General features: G+C 39.1%; 1 protein-coding gene across 16 annotated transcripts in view; it reads right to left on the bottom strand.

Moving 5' to 3' along the window:
- The window catches only part of FNBP1 (formin binding protein 1), a 136,836-nt gene that overhangs the window by 45,890 nt on the left and 78,549 nt on the right, over positions 1 to 12,397 (bottom strand). For all 16 annotated transcript variants that reach the window (XM_081594779.1, XM_081594782.1, XM_081594783.1 and 13 more), the window contains exon 6: positions 12,037 to 12,141. In XM_081594779.1, the coding sequence (XP_081450905.1) occupies positions 12,037 to 12,141 (105 nt within the window). The remainder of the gene's footprint in view (positions 1 to 12,036; positions 12,142 to 12,397) is intronic.

Raw genomic sequence — 12,397 nt, 5'->3', positions numbered from 1 at the left:
ATCCCTGGTCAGGGAATTAAGATCCCACATGCTGAGTGGTGCAGCCAAATAAATAAAGTTATTGCTTAAAAAAAAAAATCTTGAGCTAAAAGAACAATTTAAAGAAAATACAAGAGAAGAACATTTAAAAATGATTAAAGAAATAAAAGAACCAATAGAAATCATAAGAAAATGAGAGACACAGAATGAAAAGTTTCATACACACCTGAGTCCCAGAATTGACAATCAGAGAGAATGAAAAGACAGGTATATTTGCAGAGTTAACACCTGAGAATTTTCCTACATAGATGAAAGAAACAAGTCCCCAATGAATCCCAAGCAGAGTAAATGAGAATCAAAAAATCTGTACTTCGAAATAACATACAGATGTCAAAACACCAAAAGAACACAGAACATCAAAAGTAAAGATCAGGTCTTAACAGATAGGGTGGACAGTCAAATACCCACAAAAGGAATGTTATTGAGTAGTTAGTTAGTCAACTTCCCAAGAGGAACAATCAGGGATAATAGACAATGGAATGAGGTTTTCAAAATGTCTAGAGAAAATCATTGTCAGCTTAGAATTCTATACCTGATTAAACTATCATATTAGAGGGAGGACACAATAAAAGCGTTTCAGACAAATAAAGAACTCATGATTCACAAGTGAAAAGAAAGTGCTAGTCGTAGCCCCTCAGTCAGGTCCTACTCTTTGCGACTCCATGGACTGTAGCCCATCAGGCCCCTCTGTCCATGGAATTCTCCAGGCAAGAATACTGGAGTGGGTTGCCATGCCCTCCTCCAGGGAATCTTCCCATCCCAGGGATTGAATCTGGGTCTCCTGCATTGTAGACGGATTCTTTACCATTTGAGCCACCAAGCCCATGTACCCTTATGGAAAAAAAAAACAACATCACTTAGGAAATTTAATTTAAAATATTTAAAATTTAAAATATTTCTTTAAAATATTTAAAATAAATTTAAAATGTTGCCTGAGAAGGGAATAATATGCAAGAAGGAACAACACTAAGCCTGTCTGAGCACATGTCTATGGCTGTGTGGATAGATAGCAAAGACATGGCTGCCCCCTTTAGATCATCCCTGGGCCCCAGCTCTCCTTATTGGATCCCTTGTATATATTGAGGATTCACATCAATTGCTATTTATCATGTATCCCAACCCACTATCCCTGGCCGAGTTCTGTAGACAAGAGCAGTGGTTAACAACAAAGAGCTCATTTACTATAATCCAGGAGTGAAATCATATGGTACATTGGCAGGAACACTGAATTCAAAAAGATTTCATCGAAATATGCTTCAGTCTCAGCTCTCCCATATCCAGCAGGGCCACTTTAGGTTAATGGCAATTTAACATTGATAGCCTTACCTTTTTTTTTTTATCTATAGAGGGATAAAAGAATTATGGTAAGGACTGAAATCCTTTAAGAAAAAAATAAAACATGCTCCCAGTGTAAATTTTTTGAGAAGTTGGTTCAATAGAGTTTTACACGGATCACACTCATTCTCCTATTTTACTCTTAATATCCTTCACAATTTGTTCTCACATCATCTCTCCAGGAGACCCTACTCAGCCCCCTGTTCTGTTAATATCATCAGCATGCTACCCTCAGTGCCTGGGATGAAATTCTTTTCATCTCAGAGGCTCCCTCTCTGCTTTATCTATTCAATTTCTCCCCATCCATCATACATCATAGAACTGATTCTCCCAACAACCTTTAATCCATGTAGGGCTTTTTCAGATGCTGAATATATGAGCAACTTTTGAGCTCCTGTATTTGCTGGTCACAGGACCAGGTGATTTCACATATGATGTACCTCATTATTGTTTTAATTATTTGGCTGTACCAGGTCTTAGTTGAGGCACATGGGATCTTTTAGTTGTGGCATGCAGAATCTTTATTTTTAGTGTAGCATATGAATCCTTAGTTCTGACTAGTTTTCTGACTAGTGATGGAACCTAGCTGGACCCCTGCATTGGGAACATGCAGTCTGAGCCACTGGACCACCAGGGAAGTCCTTCATTAATAATTTTTAAACTAGTGCTGCTCTGAATATTTTTCACCATGGGCAGCTTTGCACATATAAACATTATCTTATTCTGTCACTGAGTTTTCCGTCTCTCTCCATCTTTTCGTTATCTGCTAACCAAGGCCCTTATGAAAGATATTCCTTTATAACCTTACTGATGCTCTGAACTATTGGTTCAATAAATACTCTAGCAAATGCCTTGGATGTTTAAAATATACTTAATCAGGGACTTCCCTGGTGGTCCACTGGTTAAGGCCTTGTGCTTCCACTGCAGGGAGGGCAGGTTCAATCCCTGGCTGGGGAACTAAGATCCTACATGTTGCGTGGCATGGCCAAAAACAACAACAACAACAACAAGATAAAATATACTTAATTGATTCACAGTAGGTTGAAGGGAGAAGAACTAAGAAGAGAAGAGTCCGAAGTAATCAAAAGAACCCCAATAGGGAAAATACAGATGACAATAGTGTCAACCAATGAATTTGCGTCCAAACATAGGCTCTATTTTCCTATATCATGTACCATTGAAACCTCATAGCCAGCCCTTGAAGTGTATAATATTATCCTTATTTTATAGAGTAGGAAACAGGCTCAGAGTTGAAGTAAATTGCATCACACCAGACCATTAGCAAATGACAGAAACAAGATAAGAACCCTTATCTGTGTGGTATCAAGACACATCTCCTGGCCAAGTTAGATCATTTACTACCAGTAAAAATTAAAACAGCACAAAGGAAATGCCAAGAATTGAAGCTATACACACACATCCAAGTAAGTAAATGCCATTTTTATTTAAATTCATTTCGTTTTATATTCATGTTCATATATTCATATAATATGAGTGTTTGTATTCACTTTATGTTTTATTCAATGCATTTTTATTATCAGATCTAGGCTATGGGAATGAACTATCATCCTCATTCTACTGCTATTTTGCACATTTACTTAGAGGCTTGCTGTTAGGAGTACTAAAGCAAAGCTAAGATAGATCTTCATGTTAGCATTTTCATGTAAATCACATAATGTATACTGGAAATATTTCATTGAAGAGGCTCTTAAAAGTATTTATTCTTTTTTTTTTTTTGGACCACGCCACACAGCATGCAGGAGCTTCCCCAACCAGGAAGGACCAGGGATCAAACCCACGCCCCTTGCAGTGGGAGTGCAGAATTGTTAACTGCTGGACCACTGGGGAAGTCCTAAAAGTATTCAGTCTTCACATAAATTCACGTTGGGCAGCATCCCCACCCCCAACATTTCTGATACTCTGAGATTTTGACATTTTGACTTTCCCGTTTCTTTTTAAATGTTTATTTACCCAAACTCCATTTGCTGTGCAAAAACCACTTATTTCCAAAGCAAATAAGCAAAAATTAAGGTCAACAACATAGAGACTGCAGTAATAACTAGCAAATGAACTAAAACTGGGAGCTGAATGCAACTTTAAGAGTACCTGGTATGTGAAACATTCAACCATAGTAAATAATTTTATGTTTCGACATTCCTATCACAAATTCATTTTTTAAATATTGAGTGTCATAGCCTTAAAAAAAATTCATCATACTAATATTCATTTATGACACAGATCAAAGTCATGTCCCATTTCCAAATATAAGTACATTTATTCTACATTTAATAATTTGGGGGAATGTCCATTAAATTCCATTTCCCATGGGAAGCATCAGAAGAAGGAAACATATCCATTATTACTCAAGACAAATATTAAGCATCAAAACAATTGAAACCGATGTTCATTCAATACAGGCACACTGAGAAGCAAAATAAACAAAACAAACTCTACAGATATGACTGCTTACAGGACAGATGTAAACAAGAGGGTAACAAAAGTGACTTTTTTGGAATCTTTGATTTGAACGTTGATCCTCTTTTAAAGAATAGTTACAGCAACAATATCTATTTTTAATTCTATACATTTTCTCTTGTTGCTAACAAAACAATTTTTAAACTAAAAGACCAAGCTGCCGTTGCAAAATTTGTTTCCTGCATTCATGCTAACCACTTCCTCTTTTGGAAAAAAAAATTGCTTTCTAAATTGTTACAGTGAACAATTCCTTCAGTTAACCAGGCAGACATTTGTTATAAAGCAAATTTGGGGAAAGCACTAAAGATATTCACATGTTTAATAGAGATGTCAACCTCGTAGTTACAGCAAGGGAAGAGAAAAAAATTTAATAGTACAATTCCTTATACGTACAGTGACTAAAGTAGTCATCTTGCTAGAGAATGTTTCCCGAAATGGTAAAAAAATTTAACACTCTGCTACTCAGCTGGCTTCAGTTAGAACAACTTTCCCCTGTTTGTGCTTCACAGAGCCAGCATCCCTGATTCCAACTAAGGGCAACCTCCTAAACTAGTAAATTTAATTTGTTTTATCAGGATAAGTATCAAACTGATAATCGTTCAAAGTAAATTCCTTCATTCTTGCTTAATACCGACATAGATTCTTTACTAAAACTGTATTTTTCCCTTTAAGAGATTCTATTTTGTAATATATGACACATAAAAACAGAACCTGTATATTTTATTATAATTATAAACATGAAGTTTTATCACATACTTCTTAGAATTCTACCTTAATTCATAGATGACTCCGTGTCTTATTCTATAATACTACATGATAGGGGCATCGATGAAGAATTTAAAAGCTGATAATGTCAAAAGCCAAATATTTTTAGAAGCTGTAATATCACACAAAAATGGAATGCAAGCTCCCTAAGAAATAGATACACTGTTCTAAGGGCACATGGTCAGCATTTTAATCTAATATAACTTTAAAAACATTTCCTTAAATCAGGTGATACAAGAAAACTCACGATTAGGCCAAATAAGGCAACTTCTCACATGGTATAGAGAATTCTTCTGGTTAGTCAACACTCAGAACTGCAATGAATTCGAATTAAGAAGCCAAGTTAACCATGAGATGGCAAACAACTGCCCAGAAAACGAAGATGCTGGCAGTCCAAGAATCAGACGAGTTAAAGGCCACTAGACCTACATGAGAAAAGGAGAAACTGGTGCCGGAGTTTAAAAACCATACCGCGAACTCACTGACAATTCTGCAGCTACTTGTAACCAAACGAACTGCAGTTTCTGTTCAACAATATCCTATTTTGCATTTAGGAATTATGTAAGAGCCAATAGTCACAAGGCGAGGGCGAGTTGGAGAAAGGGGATTATTCATTGCCTGACATGGATGAACTCAGTTTAATGCATGCATTTAGAAAACACTGTGCTCTCTGTTCGGAAATATTAGTTCACATTCCATTCATTTTGATAACCTTTTCCTTTTCATCCCAGCGCCGCACTAGCCAGCTGCAGCGTTATCAGGAAGCAGCGATTAGGCACCGTTTCTCTTCCACGTCTGTCTAGCGCGTTATTATTCCAACGCATGGGGACAGATAAAACCCGACTTTAACGTGTTTGTCACCAGAATGGCATTCAAGAAGTACTTAGGGAACACGTGGGAAAATTCACCATACAGTACCTGAATATTAGGAAGAGAGTGAAAGGCGAATTCCTTAAAGTCAAGGAGGCAGTGATTCCATGATGGTATCTGTGTCAACCCCACACCTGGCCAGGATGTAGGCCATAGATAATGGCTGAGGGCATGAATCGATGGACGGGAACACTTCACAGCTCAGGAATTTTGTCAACAAAGGGAGATGCTACTAACACAACGATACAAAGCAATCATCCTCCAATTAAAAAATAAATTTAAAAAATGTTAACACTCCCCCCACAAAAAAATATGACACAAATGAACTTATCTGTGAAACAGAAACAGACTCACAGACTTAGAAAACAGACTTGAGGTTGCCAAGAGGGAGGAGGGTGAGGCAGGGATGGACTGGGAGGCTGGGGTTAGCAGATGCAAACTATTACATAGAGAATGGCTAAACAACAAGGTCCTACTGTATCCACGGGGAGAATTATTCAGTATCCTGCAATAAACCAGATGAAAAAGAATGCATGTATATGTACAACTGAATCATTTTGCTGTACAGTAAAAGTTAACACATTATTCAGTTGAGTTGCTCAGTCGTGTCTGACTCTTTGCGACCCCATGAATCGCAGCACGCCAGGCCTCCCTGTCCATCACCAACTCCCGGAGTTTACTCAAATCCATGTCCATTGAGTCGATGATGCCATCCAGCCATCTCATCCTCTGTCGTCCCCTTCTCCTCCTGCCCTCAGTCTTTCCCAACACATTATTAACCAATTATATATCCATAAAACAAATTTAAACAACTTTTTTTAAAATGAGAATAAGACCATGAAATTCTGATTCCATTAGAATTCCCTTAAATTAAAAAAAAAAGTAAGCAGAAACTCATTTGGGGGCCTATGTTTACACAGAAAAAGACAAATTTGGAATTTAGTTCTATTCCAAATTTACAACTATACCAAATGGAAGGAAACTGTAAGAAAGACATTAGTAGAAACATTTTTATAAAAATAAATTAATGGCTACTTAGAATTCTTATTCTTCACAAGTAATCTCCAAACTGTATAAAAGCTTGAAATACTGACTCCATTAAAAGTCATCTTGGGACTTCCCTGGTGGTCCAGTGGCTAAGGCTCCCTGCTCCCAATGCAGGGGGTTCCATCCTTGTTCAGAGAACTAGATCCTACACGCTGCAACTAAGAGTTTGCACGCTGCAACTAAAAGATCAAAGATCCCACTTGCTGCAACTAAGACCCAGAATGGTCAAATAAATAAATATTAAAAAAAAAATAAAGTCTCCTGCCCACTTCTTTATACACCGTACTCTACCACCATCCCCTCCAAAGATGGAGAATACACGGGGAGCTTAATTGCTCATGGTGACAATGAACAGTAGTCCTTTGGGAACGTGTCCACTCTGATGGTATTGGTACTGGGCTTCTGAGAGAAGGGGCCACGGCGAGCTGGGCTCTCTGTACTTCTAAGCCTAACCCTTAAAAATGTGTGACTTGGAAATGATAATATTCCAGTTGTCTAGGCTTTTCTCATCACACAATATTTCAATAGTAGTGATGAAAATTTTAAAAGATCAACCACATAGTAGTTAAAAGTGTAGCAAAAAGCTTTATGGGGGTAAGTAAAGATAACTGTATCATTATATACATACATACATATATATATGGCTATCCAGGTGGCTCAGTGGTAAAGAATCTACCTGCCAAGCAGGAGTCATAGGTTCTATCCCTGGGTCCCCTGGAGAAGGAAATAGCAACCCACTCCAGTATTCTTGCCTTGACAATCCATGGACAGAGGAGCCTGGTGAGCTACCATCCTTGGGGTCGCAAAGAGTCAGACATAGTACAGTGACTAAACCACCACCACCACCACCATACGCCAGAAAGAAGAAAGTCTGTTTTTAAAATGACTTAAAGATTTGGGCATTTTACAAAAAAGGTTATTATAACTGGCAGATAATAGCATACGAAAAGATGCTCAACATCATTTTTTATCAAAGAAATATAAAGGTAAGTTAAAAACACTACCAGAATCCACTCCATACTCATCAAAAAGGCTGAAATAAGAGGACTGAGACTACCAACCCTCGATGAGGATGAGGAGCAGCTGCTGAAGGTGTGTCCACTGGTAAAGCCTCCTGGTCAAGGTCTGGCAGCACGAATACGCACCTGTGACTCAGGGTTCCACCTCAAGTACACTACTAAGGAGGAAGAGAGACCGTGTCTGCCAACTGAGATGTACAGAAATGTTCATGCGAGCTTTGTTCTTAATTTGGCCTCAACATGGAAACAAGCCAAACATCTACCAACCTGAGAACGGATAAACTGTACATCCACATGATGGACACCACACAGCAACACACACACCCCACTTGCAACGAGAATATGAATCTCACAGACACCATATTGAGTTAGAGAAGCCAGACGGGAGAATACGGACGGTATCACTTGTATGAAGTATAGAAACAGGCTAAACAAATATATGTCACATGTCTGTCAGGATAATTGCTGTTATTATTATAATAACTTTGGGGTTGCGGTAGGGTCCCAGGGGGACTGCTGGGGTCCTAGGAACATCCCTTACCTGGGGTGTTAGCACACAATTTCATATACATGTAAAAACTCATTGAGCTGTCCACACAAGACGTGGCCACGCTATGGTATGTAAATCACACCTCGATAAGTACTCATTTGAAAAGGTCTAGGGACCTCCCTGGTGGTCCAGTGGTTAAGACTCGTAACACAGGGGACCTGGGTCGGCTTCCACATGCCAGGGAGCAGCTGAGTGTGCATGCTGTAACTACTGAGCCCACGCACTCTGGAGCCCACTGCTACTAGAGAGTCCGTGCACCTCAATGAGAGACCCTGCGTGCCCCAACTAAAACCCGATACAGCCAAATAAAATAAAATACCTTTTAAAAAAGGTCTGGAAGGACACATATCACGTGGCAAAAGTGACCACCCCCGAGGAGGGTCTGGGGAGGTGAGGGCTGGACAGCAGAGAATACTTCACCTTATTCTCAGTGCTTTAATTGCTATTTTTTTACATGAGACTCCTATAGCTGAGTAAGACATAAAAAGGTTTGATTGTTCCATGTTCCCTTGCAGTCCTTCGACCTCTCAATATTACAAGACAGAGAGTAAGGATTATCTTTTCCATGTCATTAAAAAGGAGGGGAAAAGTCTAGTTTTACTCTACCTTCAACTTGAACATGTAGGTCACAAGCCACAAGATGACCTATTCCACCCTATACTGGTTCTCTGACAAGCCCAGCTTCACCCATTTCAGGTCACTATAGCTCATTCCAAGTGTTCAAATTCAAAACTTTCTGACAGCAGCCTCTTCAAGGGAAAAGAGACTGCCTAGCTCCTTGAGTTTTCATCACAATAAAAACCATTCCATTGAACTGACTTTCTTTCCCCATCATTCTTCTAAGGAACATGACGTGCTCACAACATCCAAATATGTTCACTGGCCCAGAGATAAGACTGCCAGTGGGTTTTTTTTTTTTTTTTTAACGTCTATTTCTACATATAAATTTACACTTAGTTAAACTGGGCGCCTCAAGGCTAACACATGCTCTCTTGCAAGCAAAGGATGAAACACCTGGCCACACACACTCATGGTGAACCTGAAGCCCAAGTGTGGGCTGGGGTAGATCTGGGCAGTGTGAACACAGAGCCAGTCTCTCTGTGGAACATTAATCTCGCCAAAGGAAAAGAAAATCAGGCTCCCACCCAGATCCTGTGCAGCTTAGAAGATGCATCATGTCATCAAACACAAGTGCAATTTTGGAAAGTCCGTCCTACTCCTAGTGGGAGCAGCGACAGTATCTTTGTAAACACAGGCTTATCATTCCAAGGGCTGTGGAGCTGACTGCCGGAAAAAGGAGGGGGGGTCACCTTGAAGACAACTGGGTAATTGAATCATTTGCAGAAACTGGAGGGAAAGACATTTATATTAGATCCAAAGACTCTCAGAAGTCAAGATGGGAAATTACATTAAGTGCCCCTAAGAACTGAAACATTGCATCCTTTCAGCTTGATCCTGACAAGAGGCTTCACTGGTGATAGATAACGCAAAAACTAATACAACAATCAAATCATGGCTTTGCTTTGGGGAAATTACAGTGCTTCAAGTCATACTCACGAGCAGAATAACTTAAGAATTCCGATGCTTGTTTATTTTTATTTTTTAAGTGTGAAGTGCCCTAGTTTGTGTCAGGAGAAGCACAGTTATTGCTGTTATTATTGTTTTTATTTATTTACTTTTATTCATTTGGCTGTCCCAGGTCTCAGTTGTGGCACGCAGGATCTAGTTCCCTGACCAGGAATCGAACCCAGGCTCTTTGCATTGGGAGCACAGTCTTAGCCACTGGACTTCCAGGCAAGTCTTAAAATTTCCACATTAGACAGTGCATGTCCTCAGGGAGGAGGTGAACAGGAGAAGGGGACGGCAGAGGATGAGATGGTTGGGTGGCATCACTGACTCAATGGACATGAGTTTGAGTAAGCTCCGGGAGTTGGTGATGGACAGGGAAGCCTGGCGTGCTGCAGTCCATGAGGTCACAAAGAGTCGGACACGACTGAGCAACTGAACTGAACTGATTTCAATGAACATCGATGCAAGATCTCAAGTAAAATGTTAATAATGTAAATTCAGCTCCGTATTTAAAAAATATATATACATCAAAATCTAATTACACTAGTCCCAGGAACGCTAATTTGGTTCAATATAAGAAAATTTAATAATGTTATCTGTCCATTAATGGATTAAAGGAAACAGAAAAGATATTTGATGATATTCAATGCCAGGTTGAGTTTAAAAAAAAAAACAACTCTTGGCAAAATAGGAAAAGAAGGGAAATCCCTCAGCCTGATAAAGGCTTACTATAATCATGTTTAACTGGGAAACATTTGAAGCACTCTCTTTATCTAGAATGAGATAAGGAAGTCCACAATAACTGCTTCTGCCAGCATAAAAGAGGTCATAACCAGCAGAGCAAGATAAGAAAAATAAATACAAGGCATAAAGACCGAAAAAGAAGAAATAAGACTGTCCTTATTTGCCAATGTTATGACTGTCTCTACGGAAAACCCCAAAATAGAAATAAAAGAGAGTTTATTAGCAAGGTATCTGGCTCTAAAATGAATAAACAAAAGTTTTATGTTCATTTAACTTCAAATGTGTTTTTTTTTTTAATAAACTTTGGGTCAATCTATTTTAATTAACATATTAAACACTTTGGGGAATTAACATTTTATGAGAACTTATGGTAAGTTTATGGTAACTTATGGTACCTTTTGGGGCTTCTCAGGTGGCTCAGTGTTAAAGAATATGCCTGCTAATGTAGGAGACTCAGGTTCAAACTCTGGGTTGGAAAGATCCCCTGGAGGAGGAAATGGCAACCCACTCCAGTGTTCCTGCCCAGAGAATTCCATGAACAGATGAGCCCAGTGGGTGGCAGTCCATGGGGTTGCAAAGAGGCAGACGAGACTGAGTGACTTATGTGACTAGGAGCATGGTAACTTTACCAGCAAATGAATATATCTTTTGGTAAAGTAAATATCCCCACTCAAGGTCAAATATAGATATTAAGAATGTGTTTTCTAATATACTAGGTGATTTTAGAGGAAGGCATACTAATCTATGCCTAGGCTTTAAGCAAGGAATTTGGCAGAATTGGGCAAATAACTAAATACCTAATTCACACTATTTTCCAAGCAAATTCATCTCCAAATAATCCGGCAAAAAGTGAAAGAAATCTACGAAAACGCAGTGCTTTTCCCCACGTAAAACCATGAAGCTATGAATGCCAAAACAGCCCTGGGCAGTCAGGAATGAATACGGTTCTTTAACAGCCTAATTTTGTTTACACTCATATTGATGACTTTTATAAAAAGAAAATTTAGCTTCTAGGGAAAAAACACACAGGGAACCACAAGAAGACACAGTACAAGCTTTATAATAATATTCCTAATTGCCAACAACACAAGTCCATTTTGGGAAAAGCTTTGGAGAGGACTTCCCAATGCAAGCCTTGGGCTACAACCTGTTAGCAACCTGAATGAGTCGGTTGGAACTCTGACCACTAGCGTGAGTGTCTTTATCTTTTTATCAGAAGCAGTGCCAGCAGCCAAGCTCTTTCAGATGGTGCTGGGCTGCTCCAGCTTTTAAGAGGTCGATTTTTTTCTTTGAAAAGCCATTAAGAGAGAACCACAGTCTGCGGAAACCACCCCCTAAGATATGTTCATGGTTTAAGTCTCCACGTTAGTTGTCCTGGTGACTAAAGAAATCAACACACTGGTCAAATCATAACACTGAAGATTCCCCCGAATTTTAGGTATCCCCCCAGCCTCCTACTAACACCCCACACCCCAAGTTGACACAAAACGAAAATAATCCCAAGTTGAGTGGCCTTTTGTGGTTGCATCAGAAAGAAGAACTTGGAGACCAGCAGTCTGGGAGGATACGTGACAAGCATTAAAAGGGGAAATGAAAAAAAAGAGACTCTCGCTTTCATCTTACCTTTTCAACATCTGCTTTCGTAACATTTATGTCAGCATCCATTTTCTCAAAGTACTGCTGGGCTCGGTCAGCCTCTTTGCAATCCCGCTCAAAACGTCTTTTACTCTAAGAGCAGAGGAAGATGGTGACAGGGAAAGTGATTGTTAATGAAACCATGAGATTCCTATATGAAGATGTAATTTTATCATAATTTTATCAACATTCCCTGATTCCCCCTCCCCAAAAGCATTCTTTTCTGAACTGATTTGTTCCATGTCATCATTTCAGTAAGTTATTTTAAAATCCGCCTTTATTTCCATTCAAACTGTCTAATCTTTGTTCTTCCCTATGATTTTTAGAAAAAAGACTCCACTTGAGCTCT

This window comes from Giraffa tippelskirchi, chromosome 4 (assembly GCF_054371585.1).
Source record: "Giraffa tippelskirchi isolate mGirTip1 chromosome 4, T2T-mGirTip1v1.2.pri, whole genome shotgun sequence".
Taxonomy (NCBI): Eukaryota; Metazoa; Chordata; class Mammalia; order Artiodactyla; family Giraffidae; genus Giraffa; species Giraffa tippelskirchi.
Note: the sequence above shows the minus strand (reverse complement) of the source record. Positions and strands in the feature narration are given on the sequence as shown.